This window comes from Naumovozyma castellii, chromosome 4 (assembly GCF_000237345.1).
Source record: "Naumovozyma castellii chromosome 4, complete genome".
Taxonomy (NCBI): Eukaryota; Fungi; Ascomycota; class Saccharomycetes; order Saccharomycetales; family Saccharomycetaceae; genus Naumovozyma; species Naumovozyma castellii.
The window spans coordinates 282519-305649 of record NC_016494.1 but is presented as its reverse complement, the minus strand read 5'-3'; the positions used below and the strand labels follow the sequence as shown (position 1 = coordinate 305649).

General features: G+C 36.3%; 10 protein-coding genes across 10 annotated transcripts; 5 read left to right on the top strand and 5 right to left on the bottom strand.

Annotated features, from left to right (window-relative positions):
• Positions 1–4116: 4116 nt before the first annotated feature.
• On the bottom strand, positions 4117–5847 carry UGA4 (Uga4p; the record flags this gene model as incomplete). The annotated part of the gene is made up of 1 exon (XM_003676056.1): positions 4117–5847. One exon carries the CDS (start codon positions 5845–5847, stop codon positions 4117–4119), a length of 1731 nt encoding a protein of 576 aa, XP_003676104.1.
• Positions 5848–6874: 1027 nt separating this feature from the next.
• Positions 6875–10039, top strand: NCAS0D01590 (uncharacterized protein; the record flags this gene model as incomplete). Its single annotated transcript, XM_003676055.1, has 1 exon — positions 6875–10039. The coding sequence occupies one exon, from the start codon at positions 6875–6877 to the stop codon at positions 10037–10039; it is 3165 nt and encodes a 1054-aa protein (XP_003676103.1).
• Positions 10040–10212: 173 nt separating this feature from the next.
• On the bottom strand, positions 10213–10866 carry MRPL6 (mitochondrial 54S ribosomal protein uL6m; the record flags this gene model as incomplete). The annotated part of the gene is made up of 1 exon (XM_003676054.1): positions 10213–10866. One exon carries the CDS (start codon positions 10864–10866, stop codon positions 10213–10215), a length of 654 nt encoding a protein of 217 aa, XP_003676102.1.
• Positions 10867–11129: 263 nt separating this feature from the next.
• Positions 11130–11681, top strand: IMP3 (snoRNA-binding rRNA-processing protein IMP3; the record flags this gene model as incomplete). Its single annotated transcript, XM_003676053.1, has 1 exon — positions 11130–11681. One exon carries the CDS (start codon positions 11130–11132, stop codon positions 11679–11681), a length of 552 nt encoding a protein of 183 aa, XP_003676101.1.
• Positions 11682–11870: 189 nt separating this feature from the next.
• SKG6 (Skg6p) lies at positions 11871–13961 on the bottom strand (the record flags this gene model as incomplete). Its single annotated transcript, XM_003676052.1, has 1 exon — positions 11871–13961. The coding sequence occupies one exon, from the start codon at positions 13959–13961 to the stop codon at positions 11871–11873; it is 2091 nt and encodes a 696-aa protein (XP_003676100.1).
• Positions 13962–14711: 750 nt separating this feature from the next.
• PEX28 (Pex28p) lies at positions 14712–16301 on the top strand (the record flags this gene model as incomplete). Its single annotated transcript, XM_003676051.1, has 1 exon — positions 14712–16301. The coding sequence occupies one exon, from the start codon at positions 14712–14714 to the stop codon at positions 16299–16301; it is 1590 nt and encodes a 529-aa protein (XP_003676099.1).
• A 195-nt stretch (positions 16302–16496) lies between these two features.
• Positions 16497–18059, bottom strand: MTC6 (Mtc6p; the record flags this gene model as incomplete). Its single annotated transcript, XM_003676050.1, has 1 exon — positions 16497–18059. One exon carries the CDS (start codon positions 18057–18059, stop codon positions 16497–16499), a length of 1563 nt encoding a protein of 520 aa, XP_003676098.1.
• A 591-nt stretch (positions 18060–18650) lies between these two features.
• On the top strand, positions 18651–19016 carry SPO12 (Spo12p; the record flags this gene model as incomplete). Its single annotated transcript, XM_003676049.1, has 1 exon — positions 18651–19016. The coding sequence occupies one exon, from the start codon at positions 18651–18653 to the stop codon at positions 19014–19016; it is 366 nt and encodes a 121-aa protein (XP_003676097.1).
• Positions 19017–19154: 138 nt separating this feature from the next.
• On the bottom strand, positions 19155–19730 carry SPO16 (Spo16p; the record flags this gene model as incomplete). Its single annotated transcript, XM_003676048.1, has 1 exon — positions 19155–19730. One exon carries the CDS (start codon positions 19728–19730, stop codon positions 19155–19157), a length of 576 nt encoding a protein of 191 aa, XP_003676096.1.
• Positions 19731–19970: 240 nt separating this feature from the next.
• Positions 19971–22673, top strand: RTT107 (Rtt107p; the record flags this gene model as incomplete). Its single annotated transcript, XM_003676047.1, has 1 exon — positions 19971–22673. One exon carries the CDS (start codon positions 19971–19973, stop codon positions 22671–22673), a length of 2703 nt encoding a protein of 900 aa, XP_003676095.1.
• Positions 22674–23131: the final 458 nt, after the last annotated feature.

The following is a 23131-nucleotide window of genomic DNA, read 5'->3' as shown; positions in this document are numbered from 1 at the left end:
TCGTTTTCTGTTAAGTTTATAGTGTCCCAGTTGGTAGCCAAGTATACACTATAGATGCTTAAGCTGTGTGATATATTTTTATGAGTGTATTAAAAATATGATTCTGAACATGGTGGCTGGGTGTGTCCGGAACTAGCCAGTGTCAGTATGTGCTACGAGATAGACTAGAGGACACAGTATAGATCGTGGGAACTGGTTATCTGACATTGACGAATGGATGATGACATAGTTGATAGAGTTTGCCTATGTGTGCATTATCGCACAATGGGATATTGAGGTCACATTAGTAATACATGAGTTGTGCGCACAACGGAGCATGCATTATTAGTAATGACGAGACGTGAGATGGATTTCGAACGTGGCGTAGAATAGGTAGTACAACGAAATGTTTCGAGAAGAAATATTTGTTGTGCTACTGGAAATTACTGCGCAAAGGAACTGAGTGAATTGGTTTGGGATCATGTGAAATGGTTGTTAGATAAAAAGTATAAATAGATGAGCTTTTGGGTAATTGATCTAAAAGTCATCTTTGTGTATATTAATTTAGGATATAAAAAGAATAAGAAACTTATAGAACACTTCGTGTCACGGTATAATTCATATTATATTACAGGCTGTCGTTATTGTCCATTGTCGAGTAAACGCGAAAATCCAAGTAATAATGCATTACATTGCATAGCGCGTATTGTGTATTGTTTTCTGTTCTTATTGTGCGGACCCCTCTGAGAAAAACTGACAGGGTCTTTCCATTTTCGGATCGGATCTGTCCAGTGTTTCAAGACATCAACAACCACTGAAAAGACCGTACAAGGATTTGCTACTGGTGAAGAGTTTATTCGTTCAAGTACTGTATAAATACCTCGTTCTTATATTATTCTTGGAGAGGATCTTGGTTATACTTGGGTTGGATTCCGATCTCAATGCAAAAGCATAGGAAAACGTCCTTCAGAACATGAGAGCTACAACCATTTTCTCAGCATTGTTGACGTCTGCATCACTTGTGCTGGCTAATGTGACAGACGAGAATAAGGCACTGGCCGCTACTATTGACGAAAACTTTCATGCAAAGAACTCGCTATGGTATTTTTATGATGAGAGTGATAATAACACCACGACGTGTGGTAGTGATGGATTAACTCTGACAATTGCGGAGAGCGGTGATAGCACAACCTTATGGTCCAACTTCTACATACTCTACGGTAGGATTGAAGCAATAATGAAAGCTGGAAATGCAAGATCTATTTCTTCTGAAATTGCTTTCGAATCTGGGGCAGGTTCCTTACGTGATGGAATGCGCCGAAGTTTATTTGCTATAGATTGGGATGATGATGAAGGAGATGGATTTTACACCTTTAGTACTTCACTGAATAGTCATAGAAACAGTACCGCTCAGTGGGAAGCCCATTATGTGAAGTCACCACAAACTGAGTACCATAATTACACAATCGATTGGACCAAGGAAAAACTGACTTTTTACGTTGATGGGCAAGAAGTAAGAGTAGTTCCAAGTACTGCCATCGCAGATTTTCCTAACTCTCCTGCCAGGTTTTATATTACCCATACGGATGATGGCGATCTTGAAAATTCTGATGAAGAATATGTTGATATGCACGGCGGCGAAACTGATTATTCTAAAGGTCCTTTCATTATGAATATTAAAAAGCTTATCGTTGCTGATTATTCAACAGGATCAAACTATTCCTATGTTCCTGGGAGTAACGCAACATTGCCTCAGGCAAATGGTGGTGAGATATATGGAAGGTATGATCAAGCGCAGAAGGATTTAGCAGCGTTGCATCAGAATGCATCATTATCTAGTTCCGACTCTGTTTCTTCAGCTTCTAGCACCCTTTCTTCCGTAACTATGCTTGCTAACACTTCAACCATATCCCAAAGCCTATCCACGCATTCGACTGAACTAGGCTCTGGCAACGGCGCAACTGGGAGAACCGCTTCCTATAGTAATGCCACCTTAATGACCTCGGTTGGATCTTCAAGTTCTTCAGGAACATCTTCGTCTAGTCAATCATCAGCTTCTGGGGCAGGTAGCGCAACTGGTTTGTCGAGTTGGTTAGCCACCTTCTTCTTTGTTCACCTCTTTGCTCTATTATAATGTATCACATGTAATCTACCTCTGTAATTTATACTGTAATTTTAACAACACTAAACCATAGTTTGCACTGTTTGGTGTAAGACATCTATACTGAATAAATATAGTCACTAAGTTAGAGTCGCTAAACTCTAATGCATACCGACAACGACACTAGGTCATGACACCAAAAAAACATGGCCCATGAATAAATGATTATATCGTAACTCAAATTCTCTCGCTGTTATTAAAGTTATTACGTCGGTTCTGCCGCAAAATATATGTTAGATGGTTCTGTTGTCACACTGATCTATTCTAAAAAAAATTTCAAAGAAAATAAAAAAAATGTATTTTCGTATCGATATCAACATGCGGCACACCCTAAGAAGCTCTGGAAAATTTTCAAACCAAGTGTTCTGTGCGTTACCAATTAAACTCGAAAGACCTTGCAATGTTTCATTTTTACGGTTCGTATTGTATTGGAGCAAGTCCGAAGACACTATCTGAATGAGAGCGCCGTAGATAGCTTCTGTTGAAAAATAACATTTTCATTCTTCCACCATTGGAAATGTGTTTTCCCTCTCTCAAAAAACTAAGTAAACAATACATTTGAATTGAATTTTCCTAGTACATCCTAGAAGTAGACTTTAATTGATAATGAGCAAGATTCCCATACAAGGATTACAATTCCTATTTTTATAGTATGAGGAGTATAAACATTTTGCTACCATTGTGGATCTCCCCATTTTTAGTAGTATCAGTAATACAACGTGAAACATCATATGATGCACTAGCCACTACTTTTGATAAAACCTAAATCATCGTGGTTTGAACATTCTGACGATGTTAATGGTAAAATCTCGTATGGTAGCGATATATTGACACTGACAATTGCAGAAAGTGGTGACTCTCGACTAATTGCATCCAACCGCACTATAATTGATGTTAAGGTAGATGTCATAGTAAAAGCAGGTTTTGGAAAAAATATCTCTTCTCATGTCACCTTACAAATTGTTTTTCTTGTACAGAATTCCCACTAAATTGAGACCAATTGGGATGGCGAGAGAAATTCATTAAATAATATTTTTCTTCAATGGATTAAAGCAGCTTAATGAAAGTTATTACATGACGTTACCACAAACTGAATATCATACCTATAAGATCGATTGGACTAAAGATAGAGTAACTTCGCATGTGAATGAAGAAGCTATTAGAGAGGTTATTTAACACAACTTCCTCAGAGTATCCCAATTCTTCTATGCAGCCGTTCATATTATTTTAAGCAGATGGCGATCCTGAAAATGATAGTAGTACGATTAAAACGCAGGCGGCCTGATTGACTATTCTGAAGGTCCATTTACCATGAATATTGAAACACTGACTGTAGCTGAATACCCCACAAGACTGAGCTATTCATATAGTCTTGACCGATCCAAGTATGCAATTGAGGCCAATGAAGGTACAATTTATAAAGATACCACCAAGCGCAACAAGATTTGGTTACATTGAACCATGATGCCACAGTCTTTACTCCCAAACCCACTTCACACTCCATTCCTTTATCCCACATGTATTCTTCGTCCATCAGTTTCATCTTAAAGTGTGACCATTTTTTTAAGTAAAATATCGACTATCCTAAGCTCTACCAAAACTGAAAAAAAAAAATAATGTCTTCAACAAACACTACTTTTACTTCGGGGAATTTACTTCGTTGTGATACGCTCGATTGTCGTTCTCTTAAGGAACACTTTTTCCAAACCAGTCTCTGCTTCTGGAGCAGCAAGTGTGATTAGTTTGACGGGGTTTTTACTTACTTCAATCTTCACTTACAGATTTGGGTTGTTAAAATATGTTTTATATGAAACTCATCTGTAACCAAAATTTTTTATCTTTTAAGCCAAACCTTCGATTATTAGTATTGCATTTATTATATTATATAGTACCTACGTAACCAAGAATACTTTGAATTAAAGGGTTACTTTTAACATTAATGTTACCAAAAATATTAATTAAAATATTAACGTATACTAAATAATTTTGGACATCATGATTTCATCTATATTGTCAATAGCAACCATTTCTTCATAATCGTCCTCTGACAGATTTGTTTTTGGACCACGGAAATACTTCTTCTTATATGCGATATAATATATCCAACTCAAAAACCAAATACCAGGCCCAATGACACAAGCATAATTCATGTTGGTCTTATTGATTCCGTTTTTCTGGGTGGGAAACATCACCATAATTATTATAAAAAATTCATAACAGATACCGGTCCAACCAACAATCGCTGATAAGGGTTTTCCTAAATAAAATGGTCCGGGTCTAAATAGATCTCTTCCCGTTGTAAATCTTAACAATGTGGGTATACTCCAGGCTAAATAATTTCCTGCCACAGCCAGACTAAATAGGGCATTAGCTGCCGTGGAATCGATCAAACATAATAAACCCAGGACTAAACAGGTGACACATGCTGCTATAATGGCATTGAATGGCACAGAATAACGTTTATCAACAATTTTAATGTATTTTGATAGCGGCAAACCATCATCACGAGAAAAGGCCCAAATTTGTCTCGAAATCGCTGTACAGATTGAGCATCCCATTAAAAATTGGCAAAATGCCATAAGTGACATAAATGTAATTGCCCACCTCTTTCCTAGGGAATCATAAATCAATTGAGCCATGGGAAAACCGTATTTAGTATCAACAACATTTTCTAGATTTGGATCGATGCATGCCATGAGAACGATAATGATTAACCATCCCAAAATCCAGCAGGCGGCAATCGATGCAATGATACCAATGGGTACGGATTTCTTTGCATCTTTGGCTTCTTCTGATTGATGAACACAAGAATCAAATGAACCAATGGTCCAGACTGCTGGCATAAATCCTGCCATACAGAATTGCCAACCACTATTCCAATCACTAAAGTTTTCAAATTTACCAAATATAAATTTGGCGTCATTAAATTCACCTCTGTTACGTTTAGTACCTATTGGTAAGGCAATAAATAGCAAAACAATAATGAAAAGATTAGATGCAATACTGAAAGATTGCATACGGGCAATTGCACCAGAGGAGATGCAAGTACAAATTCCCATAACTACGACAGCAGCAGCAAATATACCATATAATTTACCACTTGTAACGTCAAAGTCACCATCAAATGTAAGAACCACAGCCGCCATGATTTCTTCTGCTAGACCGTAATCTATGGAGCATAAACCTGCTGCTAAAGCTAGAGAATTGGAACAACCAATGACAAAGGAAATTACCTTCTTAAATCCTTCTGGGGCATAATAATAAGTCCAATAATATAAACCGCCTGCAGTTGGAATTGCACTTGCATTTTCTGCCATCGAAATACCAATAAATATTGTAAATATTGAGGCTATAAACCATCCCCATACAAATGTTGTCGGACCACCAGATATACCTGTACCCATCACTGATGCAATGGATGGAAGAAGCCCCATAATTGAAAATGCAATACCAAAAACTTGGAATGTACTAAATTGTCTCTTTAATTCTTGTTTATAACCAATCTCCGCTAAGAGCTGATTGTCTGTCACCGATGTGGCAGAGTTGATATAATTAACTTCACCTGCACCTGTCTTTGAACGAATGGAACGAATATGACTATTAACATTTCTTATATCCACTGCAGACCCAGCCTCTGTAGATACCCTAGCTTCAATGGAGATAGACTTAAAGTCCTTGTCGTCACTTCTATTGGACGAACCACTCATATTTTCTTACTTTACTGTTTATTTTTGAAAAAAATAAGTTGGTACAATAAATAAAAGCTAATAAGGTTGAACCATAGTTGAAATTATCGTTGACTCTCAATAATCTATTTCTTATATACGCTCACGTAAATAGGAAATTGGGTCCAGTATAACGATAACGGATCAAGATTAGCAGATTTTCAATTAATTCGAGGAAATCAGGACAATAACCTCACAAATACAGGTCCTTGCTACAGCATTCAGAATTTGGATCAATGCGATTATGGTGCTATCATTTCGTTTCCAAACGTTGTATATAATCAGAAGAATTGAATCCTGCGCCCTTTTCTTCGCCGTCGGACTTTCCACATTTCCGCGATAAGCAGCAGTTCGTTATCTTATCAGGTCCAGTTTGCCCTCCTTAAGGTTGCGGATTCACACAATGTTGTATTGAAATTCTATCAGATTAGGGATGTAATGCCAGCAGTTATCATTTCTGATAGGGACTACCATTCTTAATGACGAATGCTCATACTAACTTGTGTCTTGGTCATTAGAAAACTACACCTGCATTAAAAGGAAAGAAGAAGTGTGCGTAATAGGCTAGAAGATACCCCTCAACAATTTACCAGAAACTAACGCCCAACTATAATGAATGGTTGGGACAGTATTGTTCAGTGTTCTCATTAGGTTTTAATTTGCTCTTCCAAACTGGGTTAGATGCCGAATCATATGCCGATATAAGGTGGCAATGCTTATGCAATAATAAAGTTCAAGGTCAATCAGGCATTGAACTACACACATTACCTTCCCATCGGACTTACTTCCTGTTCATAATCATCATTTATAGGACCATTCCTTGCAAGCGGACTTTGCCCAATCTAACACCAATTTTTCAGGAACCGCGGAAATATACTATTGCCAGACCATTGCAACACGTATAGATGCATTTTTCCTTCTTAACCAAATATTTCAATCGTTCATAAAGCAGTGCAAAAGCTGCTCTATTTGTTAAGAAATACCATATGTTTGACAAAACAAGTGGAACATGAATATCGACTTAGACTTTGCTCACCACCTTGATATCCCTTTATTGGACCAAGTGGTGGATAATTTCTACAACAATTCAGGACCAGTTCAGCAAGAGGCTGGAGCCATTTTGACCCGCTTTGAAGAATCACCAGATGCATGGCAGACAGTTGACAAAATCTTGGAAGGTTCCAAAAGCGTCCAAACCAAATTTATTGCTCTTTCAATACTGAATGATCTAATAAAGGTAAGATGGAAGATTTTGCCCGAAGTACAAAAAATAGGTATAAAGAACTTTATGATTGGAATGATACTATCGATTTCTCAAGATGAAAGCTTATTCCATTCCCATCGAGAGCTGATAAATAAAAGTGCTCTTACTTTGGTAGAAATTTTGAAACAGGAATTGCCTGATAACTGGTCAAACTTCATTCCTGAGCTATGTGAAAGTGCTAACACTTCTTTGAATATTTGTGAAGTAACAATGATTATTTTGAAATTATTAGCTGAAGAAGTTTTTGATTTTGCAGAAGAGCATATGACTCGGGCGAAAACTCTACGTTTGAGAGAATCGATGTCCGAGGAATTTCAACTAATCTTCAACCTTTGTTTTAATGTGCTTCGACAACCTGCTCCATATGAATTACAAAACTTGTCGCTAAGTTGTTTACAAGAATACTTGATTTGGATTTATCTTTCACCCATTCAAGAAGGAGATCTCATAGAGTTACTACTATCCAAATTCTTAAAAAATCCCCAAACGAGCGTTGCCACTTTAAGATGTTTGAATGAGCTGGCAAATCATGGAACATCGAGCACAATTATATCGTCCATACCTAAAATATTAAATGAACTACGAACAGTTGTAGTGTATGTGCCAACTGAGACTAAATCATTCAATAATATACCTAACTCAAATATAGATGGGGAAATACTTTCCCAAGAATGTACCACTACTTTGACAAATATTTTGGCAAAATATAGACCATTATTAGAAAGAAATAAAATTTTAGTTCCGATCCTAGTTGCCGCTCATGAAGATTTGATCCAATTATCCGAACGGAATATTAAACTCTCATTACGGTACTGGTGTGACATGGCTTCAGATATATATACTACCGAAGAACAATCTCAAATACAAAATGCTCATAATTCATCAAGGTTACACAATTACCAAACAAATATGAATTTACAAGAATCGTTACGAATATACGAGAAAGTATTCAATGATTTGGCTGTTCTAATTATTGAAAACATGGAGGAACCACCGGAGTTGATTTTCATGGAAGATGAGGTGGGCCAAAATCAATATGAACATAACGAGGAAACCCAAGAAACTGAGACGTATAATCTTGAATGCAATATTATCATATATTTGACTCATTTTAATAGACAGAATATTGAATTAATTATTCTAGATGAACTGGAGAAACTTCGGTGTAATCCAGTCTGGTCAGAAGGTAAATTCAGTTCCTTATGTTGGGCAATAGGCGTCATATTTAAGACATGCAAAGAAGATTTTAATGATGTCTTCACAGGCAACGTAATTGATCAATTAACAAAATTGGTTGAAAAAAGGAAGGATGAATCAGATGAACTACTCTGCGACTTGAACTTTATATATACTATACGTGAGTATCCCCGTTTCCTGAACCATAGATTTGGGTATCTAAAAGAGGTTATAATCAAACTTCTGGAAATTATGCGAACACACGAAGAGATATATCAAAATAGGGCATCTGATTACTTCTTTAAGATTGTACAGGATTGCCGACACGAATTTCAAAGGGTCTATCCACAGGAACCAGAACCATTAATTTCTTGGCTCATAACGTATATTGAACCTTTATTCGCTAACTTTGGAGCACTTCCACAATATAAAATTGCAGAAGCATGTGCTGTTGTCATCAATGATGAAGATAATTCGAATAGGAGAGATGAACTTCTCCAGCATCTAATGTGCATTCCAGAAAACCTGGAATCCAATCTCAACGGAAGTGAGCAGTCATATGAAAGGCTTTTTGCCAATACCAAGACTATAACAACAATGACCAGCGTAATAAGGTTTAATAGGGCATTGTGTTCTTCATTAGGTGGAAACTTTTATCCACAGTTTAAAATTCTTTTTCCAACTTCTCTTCAAAAGTATGAACAGGCCACGAAGCTGTTAGCTAAACATCTCCAAAACTCTGGAACAACAATATTATCGTCAGCCATAGTTAGAAGCTTAATTGTTTATCGGAAGGAAATTTTGAAATTGATCGAAACTTACATTAATGAAACTTCCAGTCTTTATATTGTTACTGATATAATAGCTGATCCGCTTGTAAGCATCCTTCTGCAGACATATATGACTTCACCATTTTGTACTAAAGATGCAGAGGCGCTGAGATGTTTAGCAATTTTGATCAAAAAAGTTGGTCATATGATCCAAGAAAGAGTAACATTCATTATAGAAAGTCTTTTACAATGCACCCTTGATATGCTCAATGTAGAGTCAGTAGACTATCCAGAAAACCGTTTATATTTTTATTCCTTATTAAGGGTTATTACCAAGTATTCTTTTGGGTCATTATTGGACTTATCACCATCATCCATCAAGTTATATTTTGAGTCTATTTGTTTGTCATTTCAATATATTGAGACCAAAATTGAGGCTGATGGGATAAACATTGCACTATCATTAACAGAAAAGATGAATAATCCTGAAAATAGCCGGTTTACACAAACCTTTTACAAAGAATATTTCCAAAAATTCGTCACAGCGGTATTCAATGCTTTGACTAATCCAAATCATAGTTCAGTTTTTTCTGAACAATCGATTCTTCTGCTTAATCTGATCACACTGGCCATCGATGTCGAAACAGAAACTCCAATTTTTGATAATACTATCACTTTGCCTGCGTTTTCGAATCAAGAATATCTACAAAAATATCTATTCACTATGTTTTCTACAGAATTCCCTTATTTGTCAAACGAACAGATGTTGACTTTTCTCACAATGCTCTTCAGAGAATATCATCAGCCAGACAAATTTAAATGTACACTGAGAGATTTCCTTGTTCAAGTGAAGGAGATTGGTGGTGATGCATCAGACTATTTATTCAGTGAGGAAAGAGAGCAAGAACGTCTGCAAAGACAAAATGAACAAATGAGGAAACTTTCTTCAATAGTAAAAAGCTGATCGAGTCTTTCATTTCGAATGTACGTTGCCATTAGATTATAAATACTTTTATTTAATTAGTTATAATATTTTGGCTCAATGTAGGTCGATGCCATATATACACCTGGGTTGATCGATTGTAATATTTACAAGATTTTGCAAAAGCAGCACCAATTTTTTTGACATAAATTAAATCATTTTATCTTCTTATTCTTTAATTTTATGGTTTCATCGTTAACGTAAATACCTTTACCTTTATATGGTTCGGGTGGATGGAAATCCCTTAATCTTGCTGCAAATAAAAGAACTTGCTGCTTGTCACAACCTTCTACTATTAATAGTGTTGGTACAGGTAATGATACAGTAATTCCCTCTGGAACATCCATTCCCTGTTTAATAGAGGCTCCAACTTTGACATTAACAAATGTCCCGGTATCCGTCTTCTCAATTTGGGCCCTATAACCTGTCCCGACGAATTTTAACATAGCCATATGACCTTCATTGACACCAATAATATGATTATGGATGTGCGATCGCATCGTCCCCCACATTGACTTTTGTATCTTATTTTGAGGATCCTTCACAGAAACCTGATATTTCAAACCAGCATGATTTGCATCAGTGGAAACGGTAACGAAATCTGGCATCTCTAAAGTCAATTTTCCTCGGGGTCCCTCAATAGTAATAAACTGAGATAGTCGAAGGGATTCTCTACCTTTTCTAATTACCTTGGGAGTTTCCATTCTCCCTAACAGCACTTTTGTTTCAGGAGTCGTATATATCGGGTTGGCTCCAATATGTGATCGAAGGATACTCCCCATGGAGAAGAACCTGCTTCTAGGTTGCATATGTTTCTGTTATATGGTGAGCGTAGGTAGCAAATTCACAACGGTAGTTGCCAGATCTTGTATTGGGTTTACCAGGGAGGAGTGCTGGAGTAATATTAAGGATCTGTCTATGTTTCCCATTTATTCTGGAGTTGTCGTTTTTCGCGAGGCCCATAAATTTAATGAAAAATATTTCAGCTCATCTCAAAAATTTTGCTAACAATATCATTAGCAGTGGTCTATAAAGTGTCAACTTAGCGAAGAGTATAGACAGCTAGAGAAAGATGGTCAGAAAACTAAAGCATCATGAACAGAAATTATTGAAGAAGGTGGATTTCCTTGACTGGAAACAGGACCAAGGTCATAGAGATACCCAGGTGATGAGGACGTACCATATTCAGAACCGTGAAGATTATCATAAATATAACAGGATATGTGGTGATATTCGTCGTTTGGCGAATAAGCTCTCGTTGCTGCCACCCACAGATCCATTTAGGGTGAAACATGAACAACTTCTCTTGGAGAAACTGTACAATATGGGTATACTCTCCACCAAATCCAAAATATCAGATTTAGAAAATAAAGTTACTGTCAGTGCTATATGTAGGAGAAGACTTCCAGTTATCATGCATAGGCTGAAGATGGCAGAAACCATTGGGGACGCTGTGAAGTTTATAGAACAAGGACATGTGCGTGTGGGTCCAAACTTAATTAATGACCCTGCGTTCCTGGTGACTAGAAATATGGAAGATTATGTCACCTGGGTGGACAACTCTAAGATCAAACAAACTCTATTGAGATACAGGAACAAAATTGATGATTTTGATTTTGCTTAGGACTTGAAAGGCACAAACAAATAAATACTAGTTACCGAATAAATCAACTCTATTGATTTTAGCATATTGATTTCCTTATATATCTTTTATAAAAACAAAAAATAACCTAATAAACTTGAAAAAAATCGTAATAATACATGAAAGTCTTTGGAGTAGACGTATAAAATAAAATGAATGTATAATATTCGGTCAGTTAGTTGTATAGTTATGTGACGATCCCAATTGTCTCCTTAGATCCTCTTGCGAACTACTATGAGGTAAGACACCTCCTATGCTTGGAGGTTGAACCATATCTGTTTCTTCGAGGATACCACTAACACGAGAGTTGAAAGCCTGTTGTTGCTGTTGATAGGGATTCATTTGAGAGGTCAAACTATTATTTCTTGTATTATTTAGAGTGTTCATAGTTCTAAAGGAACCCGCTGGTCTATATGTAGTTGACTTCTGCAAGTCTGCCGGGTTTGTCATAACAATGCTTTGTCTTAATTGATGCGGAGGAAGAGCCCCACCGTTATCACCATTCTGGTTGGTTGACCCCGTCATAACAGACATATTGCTTGGCATTTGTTGCTGTTGTGGCAATTGCATTTGGCTAGGATCCGCATTTTGAGTATAAAACATCTCCGGATGATCTATTGGATTCAATACTGTCCCATTCAATCTAGCAGATTGTAATTGTAATTGTTGTTTGCTTGGTTGCCTAAATGAAGTTAACGAATGTAAGGATGAAGAGTTCATAAGTTGTGTTGGTGTGGGTAATTCCCCAATGCTTTCTAAAGTTTGAGGATGATGTAACTGTGAAGGGTATTGTTGCATTGATGGTGCACCATGATATTGTGGGTTATAAGCTTGAGGTGGGTATTGTACGTATGGTTGTTGTGCCATTGGTTGCTGTTGTTGAGGATAATATTGCTGCTGCTGCTGGTAGTTAATGGGTGCTTCTGAATAAATAGAGGATGCTATTCTGGTTCTTCTGTCTGGGATAGCTAAGTTTGTACCTTCAGGTAGATCAGGTTGTGGATTCTCAGTCAATGGCTGTTGATTATCATTAATCACTAGATGAGGAATTTGTTGATTTGGCTTAATAATTGGATTTTGAACAGGCTCTTGAGATATATTCCTTTCATGTTCCTGGGCAAATTCATCATCATCACCTTCAGAATTTTCAATTCGTTTCTGTTTCATAGTTCCATCTCTATCTAGATAGACTTGATAAATACTTTTCATTCTTTTAATATTTTCATCTTCATCTGAAGAAACTGGAACGACATAGTCATCCTCATCTTCATTGACCGGATTGGTCGTTTGCCTAACATGTTTCTCCTTCCCCTTCTCTTGTTCATTTTCAAATTCAAATTCGAATGCATCACCTTGTATCTTACTTTCTCTATGTAACCTTGCAATACCAGATTCTTTATTGTTATTCGAATCTATTTGATTCATGTCATTCCCAGTTGCGACATTAACCTGTGAATTGGAGGTGATCTTCTCATTCAAGACGTCATTAGGGCTGCCACTGGAACTACTATCAATCTCATGACCTTGCAATTGTGCCTTATGGAAGGAATGAGGAGCATCCACGTTACTCTCGGAAAGATTTGCCTGAGATTGCGTCAGTGAGACTTGACTCACATTTCTAGAGGCAATCTGATACCCACCCAGACCATCGTTAGTGACTTGTCTAGCGAAATTTCTCAAAGACGACACGTCTTCACCTTGAGGAAGTTGGAATGGGTCTACATTCCACGAGGTAGTGCTGTTAGTGGCTGCATTATTTGAGAACGGGTTCATTGGTTGTTGAGGTTGAGGTTGTGTATAGTAATTTTGAGGAGGACGTTGTGGAGCCATGTTACGTTGCTGCTGTTGTTGCTGTTGGGGCATCGGGTACATAGGATGTACGTTAGGTAAGAATTCCGTCTCACCTTCAAAATCAGGATCCAAGTCTTCCTTAGCCTCTCTCTTGCTTCTTCTATAAACACCCAATAAGATTACTGCCAATGCCAAGATCACTACAAAGACAGGAACTGCGACAGCAACACCGACGGTGACCGCGGTTGAATGGGTATTATTAGATGGTAGTTGACATTGTTCTTTGCTTCCTGTACATTTGGTAGATTTATTCTTCGTTGTGGTACTTGATGATGATTTAGAATCTCTCTTGTAGTAGGTTCTTCCGGCCAATACACCCGTGGAAGTAGTTATTTGAGTGGGAGCAGCATTTCTGCGTGGTTGCGTTAGAAGCGTGCTTAGAGACGCTTCATATGTAGCAATATCGATCATTAATCAGTTTAGTTTGGAGGTAGGGAAGGGAAGGGTTTGTTGATATGATGTGATCTTGAGGATCTTATGAAGGTGAGGTTGAATACTAAATAAGTCACTGTTATAATTAGAGTTAAGCAAGACTGACGCGAAAGGAGTCCAAGTTCCTCCAGCAGGAAAAGATGATCCATCCATCGTCCATTCATTGACGGTCAAGACAAAACGGAAAGGGAAGCAAGCGTCAGGGATCAAACAACCGATTTATTTCAGTCAATATGCTTGTTTTCTGCAGGCAAACGCGAAAACAAGACGGTGAAAAATTTGAAAAAAGTCTCGAGCTTCGAGAAAAAGTTCTGGGGAAAAATCTCGAGAAAATGAAAAAAAAAGTTTACGCGTCAGGGCTTGAATGTGTAGGGTTCGAAAAAGTTAGGGCTTAAATAAACATTGGATGGCCGGGTATTCCCAATAATTAGGGCTGGGACATCTTTAATGTATCAATATTGGGGTATAGACAATGGGCAGTGAATGTACAAACTCTGTTGAGGTAAACTGCATCAAGACTTTCAAGCATATTGTAATAATATTGCGCCAATTCTGCTCAAATATATGTCTGCCTTACTAGAAACGGCGTACTGATAATCTCACCCGTGCGAACATCAGAATTTCCAACTTCAAACAAGGGTATTACAAAAGGACAGGAGCAATTCACAAATTAAATAAGCAAAACAAACAAAGAATCAAAGAGGTATTTGTGAAACTGAAACCAAAAAAATGAGCTCACATACTTCTACAAAGAAAAGTGTGGTGAAAACTTATTTTGCAAAGAAATACGACAAAGTCCTTGACTCCATCCAAGCCGTGGAGGAAAGCATTTCTGGTACACAACCTTCATCAACGACAACGAGATCCACAACTGCAGCAACCGTTACTCCGATATCCAGCAGGGCTCTGCTGCAAAAAGTGGCCGGATCTCTAGTTAATGCATCCATCGAACGAATAAGACCTGAAAGGGATGACACTTTACTTGAATTCAGTGAATCATTAACAGACCAATTCGAATCTAAAGTGATGTCTTCCACTTTTTCCACAAAGAGTGGTAGAGATCATTTCATCGACATATTCTTAGATAAACTTATAGCAAGGATAACACCAGAAAATTTACCGGAAAGGGAACATTTTGTACACGAGAGAACAGCTCAACCTGTCTCAATTACCATATTAACTAAAAACTTGAAAAGTTTGACTGGTCAAATGGATGGCATATTTGAAGTTCAGGATTCCATAGTTCGATTGTTAACTTGGAGAAATCCCTCAGGGACAATAACAATGTTAATCTTATTTACAATACTGTGCTATAATCCAATGTATCTGATATTATTGCCATTATTTCATGTCATGTATGGATCGATGGCACGTGGTTACATGTATCGACATCCCTTAAGGAAAACAATATATCCAGCAAGAAGAGAATTTGGGAAATCATTAATCAATACTGTAGCAAGTGGAGGACCAAGTATGGCCCAACAACCATTAACGACCGTAGATACCGCTGAATCATTGGATCCCTCGTTAACGGAGGAGAATGATGAAGATAGGAATTCAATTGATGATAGGAAAAGCTTAAATGATTTATCAGGTAGTACAAAGATAATTGTCAATTTAAGAGATTTACAAGACATGACCACAGGAATATTAAGTTTCCATAAATCAATGGAGAAGTTCAATTTAGAAGTGGCTGGGTTCAAAGACGAATATCATTCCACAAGACTCTTTTTGAAACTCGGCTTAATATTTATAATATTATGGAGTCTTTCCACACATATTAACTGGGGATTTTTGATGAGTAGTTTAGCTTGGTCTCTGATGATTAGATTTCATCCAAAACTTAGAAATAAATTATCTAAAAGATCAAACAAGGATGAAACCTTAGCAGAGAAGGATTTAAATTCACACATAGGATTGGCACCACCTATAAACTCAATTATTCTGGACGAAAAACCAGAAGTTAGGTTTATTGAGATATTTGAATTATATCAAAGAGGAGTAATTCCAAGATATTGGCGATTTTTAAAATTTTCTAATAAAGTCTTTGAACCAGCTGATCAACTCAGAAAGGCACAGCAGCAACCTCTCGGCGTTTTAGATATCACTGAAGTCCTTCCACCTTTAAGATGGGAATTTGATGAAAATTCAAATTGGGAAATTGATCATGATGTTAGTAAATGGGCTTCACAAAGAGGATTGGAAACAGAGATGGAAATCGAAGGAGATTTTCTTATCGATCCATTATTTAAGAGAAGAAGATTAATCCGCAAAGTCGTTAAATATGCGAACCCAATACCATTACCTGCACATGATTGATCAAAAAAAAAAATAACCCATTTGATGAAACTTAATGAGTAAATAATTATACATAAAGAGTCCATATTCTTGAATTAAAACAACAATAAACAATATCTCAAACAACGCTACACATGTTGTTTACTATCATCCTGAGGTTTAAAATCTTTTGAAATGAATTGATTTGAATGCTATTATATATTATATATTCTATGCTTAAGAGGGAACACCTTCAAATTCCGCCTTTGATATTTTGTTAACTATTCTCCTCCAGTTTTTCCTATTGTCATGAATTGGAGTACGCAAAATACTCAAATACAGAACAATACACAATATTGCAAACGAGCAAATTACCACAGGAAGCAACATAGTTACAAAATTTCTCCTTGAGACAACTTTCTGATAGGGACATGAGGCGTAGGGACCTCCCGTGACCCAACAATTACTAACTGAAATAGAGTTCAAATCTATCCAGGCATCAATATCAGTAATATTTTGCTGTCGAAAATACAACAATACTGCCTTTTCTTCCAACGGTGTCCGAGGAATGGCAAATACATAATCATCAGGACATTTGGAATCCCCCCGACCATCAAACGAGAAATAAGTATTATCATCATCCTTGGTTAATTTCCAAACATATTTATGATCTTTATACCTACAAAGACCTCTCTTATTATCGTAGCAATTGGCTACTTGCCATGTCATTGAATCGGTGCCAGAAGAGAAGGATAATTGTGCACAATTTAGGGCCTCTAAAGTATCCTTCACAATTGTTATCTTAGTATTCGAAATTGTTGGTTCATCTTCACCCCATGACCAAACCACCGTTTTATCTAATAAGGTTTTGATGTTAGAAAGTGAATTTACATTGTAAGTGTTGGAGATAATTGGCGATACTCCACATGAAACATATTCAGATATATCATCTTCATTAAAAACAGCTTCCAAGAATTGAAAACTAACTGTTGACATATATGATAAGGCGCTCAAAGTATTTGGACAATCAGATGTCATATTCCCAGAAGAATAATGAGTAATTGTATTTGGAAAAATATAGGGTGAATCTATTGTTGAATTTGATTTCGAGGACAAATCAGTTATGAGAACTCTTTTTTTCCGGGTATATAGAAATGTTCCTAGCGTAGGCCAACCGTCTGTCTTGGATTCTCCAAATGCATCCCAGGCATCGCCCATTGCTCTATCTGCTGCTAGGATGCTTGGTGAATATATTCGTGAACTTCCTAAATGTTGGTCCAGTATATATGTTAAATTTAATTGAGGATGCGTATGGTAAACCGTGCTGTTTAATGTTAAATTTACTGGAGGTCGTAGAAACAACATTATAATGTCAGCAGACAAATTATCATTTGTTGATAAAAGGAAACTCTCTAAAGTGTCCAGAAATGTACTTAACAGCAAAGTTGTGTTTGTGACAACCCAAAACCCATGATTTGGCTCAATGTCTAGTACGAGACCTTGAACTCCTGCGGTCAATAGATCGGAAAGGTTGTTCATATAAATCGTATTTGTTTGATTAGTGTTTAAGTTTGATGAGGAGGTAAAATTATCGCTAAACAGAACATGCCGAAGGTCTACCCCTACTATAGGTATTTCATCAATGGTTACATTTGCAAGCATGTCTCTTTGCGATCGTATAGCCGTCCTCCTCTGACCGGACGGTTGTGCCCAAGAATCAATTGCATGACAATTCGGCAGAAATGTTATTATCAGTAAAACCCATAGGTAAGCCTTGAGTAACGCTCTTTGCATGGGCATATTAACCACTTTTATATAATTTGTGAATATCTTTTTCGTATCTTTCTTCTCATGTACTCTGGCAGCATCGCCAAGGCAAAGGAATATGTCTTCAAAAATGCCTTGAATTTATCATCGCCACTATCATAATCACTTGTGTTACCCGAACAATAATAGGGCTACCATAGTAGGGCTTGTTTTTATAGGGCAAACCCTAACCCTAGACATTTCAAATCAGATAATATCATTTCCCGTTTAGGCCAAGTGAAAACAATTATGGAAGTAGATTACCCATTTAGCACATTTTACCTGTTTAGGAAATTGTGGGCTGTCAAGAAAGATATTTGTACATTTACAACTGAAAAATCCAGTATCCTGCATATAAATTTTGCCTTGAAACATTTATCGTCTTTGCAATTGCAAATTTTGTTTTGAGAACCTGGTTTATATATAGCCAGATCAAATAGGGTGTTTGTTTCTATTTATACCAAACTTCTTAAGTCTAAGAAAGTATCTTCTATTGACTAGTTCAAAATAAGCATTCATTACATTTTGGTGATTAAAACTGTTTACTATTCTCTCATCTACAATCTGAACGAGAATACCATCTAAATGTCAATGACCACAACTAATCCAAGAAGAACCAATACTGCATTATCAAAGAAACAAACAACACATGATAAAACAAGCTATAAAAATAATTTTAGCAATCCTGTAACATCTTCCGTTGCTTCTTCATTGCATAGATCTATGTTCAAGAAAACAACTAACGCATCAGTTACCAAGAATTCCAACCGTTTAAAAATTTCATTGATAAATAAATTTGCATCACCAACCGATAGACTATTGTCACCATGCTCTCAAAAGTTGACCAATCATAAATCCAAGTTTTTACTAGCTAAATCAAACCCAACAAAATTGAATTTTGCTGCTATGATGAACAAGAAAGAAAATGAGATGGATTCAGATGATGAATAAAAAAAATACATTCCCTTTAAAACATTAAGCCCCATACAGATATAACATTGATAAATATTTTTGTAGAACAAAAATAACTAGATAGATTAATAAATTCAAAATTGCATACATTAGAGCACTTTTTTCCCTTAGATATCACTATAGATATGTTACCAAGTCCTCAACACTTGAGTAGCGGGCCAATAAGTTTTCAATTTCGTTTTCGTCTTCAATCCCCCTTTCCTTGAATAAGAACCAAATAGTCTTCTTTGTTAACAATTCAAAATCTATAAGATAATCTTCTTCCCTTTCTTCATCATTACTCGCCGATTCACAAATCTGTTTCCTAAACCTTGTTATAAAATAATTAGTTTTAAAATATTCTTGCCGGTCAAAAGGGGATTGTTCTGTAATATAAACTTGAGGATTATTGGTTAACTTTCTAGTATCAAGAAATATGAGCTCATCCCAGAAGTGAAATGGATATTTCATTTCAGAAAAGTTTAAATTAATCTTCTGGAACACTGTCGCCTTACCCTTTAAAAACTCATTTTCTATTTCTTCCAACAAAGCTCCCAATTCCTTAGCAATATAATGAAGTAATTCCGAGTCAGAACTAGCTGTTTGAGTGGGGAAACTCTTTACATTAGTAATAAACAGGGAAGTGTTCACATCAACCACTAAAATGGAAACCGTGTCTACAACCGAGTGTGTATACGTTCTTGTAACTTCCATCTTTTTTGCCTTGTTTTCTTCTTTAAATGCTGTTTGTTTTTCAAAGATCTTATAATCCAAATTAGCCGCCGAGACTCAATCAAAGTCTTTTTCTTAACGCGGTAAAGTTACGCGTCACATTTTCGAAACGCGTAAACAGTATTGAAAACATTGAAATTTTGAGATGCACTTGGAAGTCAAAAGAATTACTCAATACAAAGCTGACAAGAAATAGGGAACTTGGATAAAAAATAACTTTCCATGATATCCTCTTCTAAACTTTTTGATAATTTGAACTTTCTTATAGTTAGCACTGATCCAAAGGGTTTGTTGGAAGTAGATGCTACATCCAAACTGTTAACCGCTAATGGGGGCGCGAATATCTTCACCTGTGATGTATCTCAAATATTGAAATCATCTACAACTGCAGACCTCCTGAAATCTAATCCTAGGCAATGGTTTATTAATGAATACGGGAGTAAAAACATTCATTTTATAATCAGTGATACAATTGATTTTCCCTTCTATGCAGTGACTGAATTTGAGTTTCTAATCCCAGTAGTGAAACCAGAATGGATCCCCACCTGTTTGGCAAGGAAAAGACACATGAGAACCTCATTGTTTTCACCCAATAAACGCCATATTTTAAAATCCTCCCAAATATACATATCTAGAGATTCCATTAATGCATCGGAGTACATTTTCTATTCAGAGCTGATTCAAGCATTAGGTGGTACTGTGAATAATTTACTTTGTAGTCGAACCACACATTTAATTACAAACAATGAAAACGATCCAATAATTACATCATTAGAGGAGCAAGTGAAAACAAGTACTATGAAATATATTTATCCAACATGGCTTATTCAAAGTTTCAAGCAATTAGAATTAGCCTCAGAGTCTGAACATAGTATTCATGCTTCGACTAATTTGGAAGATCAGTGGGAAAATATTTCAGATTTGGAATGGCGAAATGATCCAAAAGGGAATGAAGCATATCTAAAGGGTTATAAATTCGTAATTGGTATGGATCTAACTTTACATAAGGATTGCTATGGATTCTTATTAGACTTTATCAAGCATATGGGCGGGTCGATAATACATCATCTAGATGGAGACGATATAAGTAAACTGGGGGCCAATTGCTATCTTGGCAAATCTAACACTTCCAAAGAATTTGAGATTATATCTCAAACTAATGCACATAAAGGGAATTTAATTTGGATGTTCCACATGTGGTCCATGTCTCAGTTTATCGAGCCCAAAGAGAATATTATTTTTGAACCATTCCAACCTGTCATATTCAAACGCAATGAATTACGCCCGGCATATACGAATTATTTTGGTCGTCAAAGATCATATATTCAAAGGCTAGTGGAATTACTAGGTGGTGTAAGTACTACGGAATTTTCCAAAAGAAATACACATTTAATCTCTAGGAGTAATGTTGGTAAAAAATTCAAGACCGCTATGAAATGGGGAGAATCATCTGTGATTGTGGTGAATCATTTATGGTTAGAAGAGTGCTATAAACTGAATAAAAAATTGGATCCTAAAACGAATGAATTTAGAGACTTCAACATCGATAGAGAAGATATATTACTAACAATTGGTCAATTATCATATAAGGAACTATTGACATCGGCAAATCAGACTCATAACGATGAATATTTTTTCACTGCAAATTCACAAACGACTACAAAAGAAATTTATAATGATGATGATATTTCTCAACTAGTACAAGAAGGATTGTCACAGGATAAGAGCAGGGAAAAAGAGAATGACTTGGTAGCAATAGAAAACGCTCAGGAACATATCTCAGAGACCAGGAATATAAATGAGAATATTATTTCTCAAGAGGCGCTAATGACTCAACCAAAAGAGAACATTGACAAAGAAAGCCCTGAAAATGATTCTGAAAAGGAGAAAAGTGAAAACTCTAAGGAATCCACAAAAGATTCTGATAGATATTCATATCTTTTTAAAGGTTTATCACAAGAGGAGGAAACAGCCAACACTTCAATTATTTCACCCGTTTTACCTATCAGTCTACATTCTAGTGGCGGGAACAGAAGAGCCGCTAGAGCTAAAGCGGAAAAAAGGTTACATAGCAGTATTGAATCATTGAATGAGTTCGAGAAGAATTCCAAGAGGAAAAGGTTGGGAAATTTCTTACCTGAGGAACTACAACAATTAGAAACTTTAAAAAAGATTGAAAAGGACGCCAAGGAAATTTTGTCGAAGATTGTGATTGATAAGAAATTCTCGATAGTTGGCACTTGTACAGGTTGCCATGAAGATATCTCAAAACTGGATTTAGAAATATTACGATTGCTTGGAGTTAAGATATTAGACGAAATTGAAGTTGGAAATGGTCACATGAATTGTATAATTGCACCGAAAAAAATGAGAACGGCGAAATTTCTTATGAGCTTAAGCTTTCATCCTCTAAAATATGCGTTATTACCTGACTTTATCACTGATGTGTTAAAATTTGTTCATAGAGGTGAATCACCAATGGAGTTAATGAATTTAGATGATTATCGTATTCCTGGCATTGATCAGGAACTGTTAGATCGAACCAAATCAACGATGAGACTATTTGAAAGATTTGAAATGTCTGACATTAATATATCCAGTGAGGTTGTCGGTGGTGTTGAGTTGATTTCTTCAATCTTAAAATGTCATGGCATTAAAAATTATAAGATTCTGAAAAAAAATAAGTTTACAAAAGAGGATATTGTAAAGAATAATAAATTGAAGGCGAAGTCGAAATCAAAAATACCATCATATATAATGCTGGCGACGACATCGGTCCAAACGAAACGATTCAGAAAATTAACAAAAGAAATAGATCCCGAAGATGAGAATGTTTTAGTTATTGATTGGGAGTGGTGTGTTCAAAGCATATTCACGTTAGAGGTAAATTTTGACTCGAATCAGGTGCTGTATAAGGGTTTTTAGAGTTGTAAAGGTAAAGAGAGAATTAGATTTAAATGACATTTATTTATTATGCATATATTACGCCATAGTATATATATATATAGATTACAAAATGGATGAAAAGGTGGCAAATGAAATTTCGGCTCCTGGTGAATCCAATATTAGCTTATTTCCTGATATGCTTGTATCTATGTGCAAATATTTGTTTCTTTCTTTGTCGTTCATGAAGCAGATTGGTATTAAAGAACCACAGAATACGCCGACTGTGAAATATTTTAGTTGTGAATAGTTGTTTGGTTGCATGTGTAAGTAGATGTGTGGATCATAAATTTAAGTAAGACTTAGAGTTCCAGGACAATAAACTTTCCCTTCCCTTTATTGTAAACTCATGTTTATATACTTTAAAGAGACACCCCGCACTTGAGGGAATGATCCAGCCGCACGATAAACTAGAGGAGTTTTCAAAGACAAGAAATGAT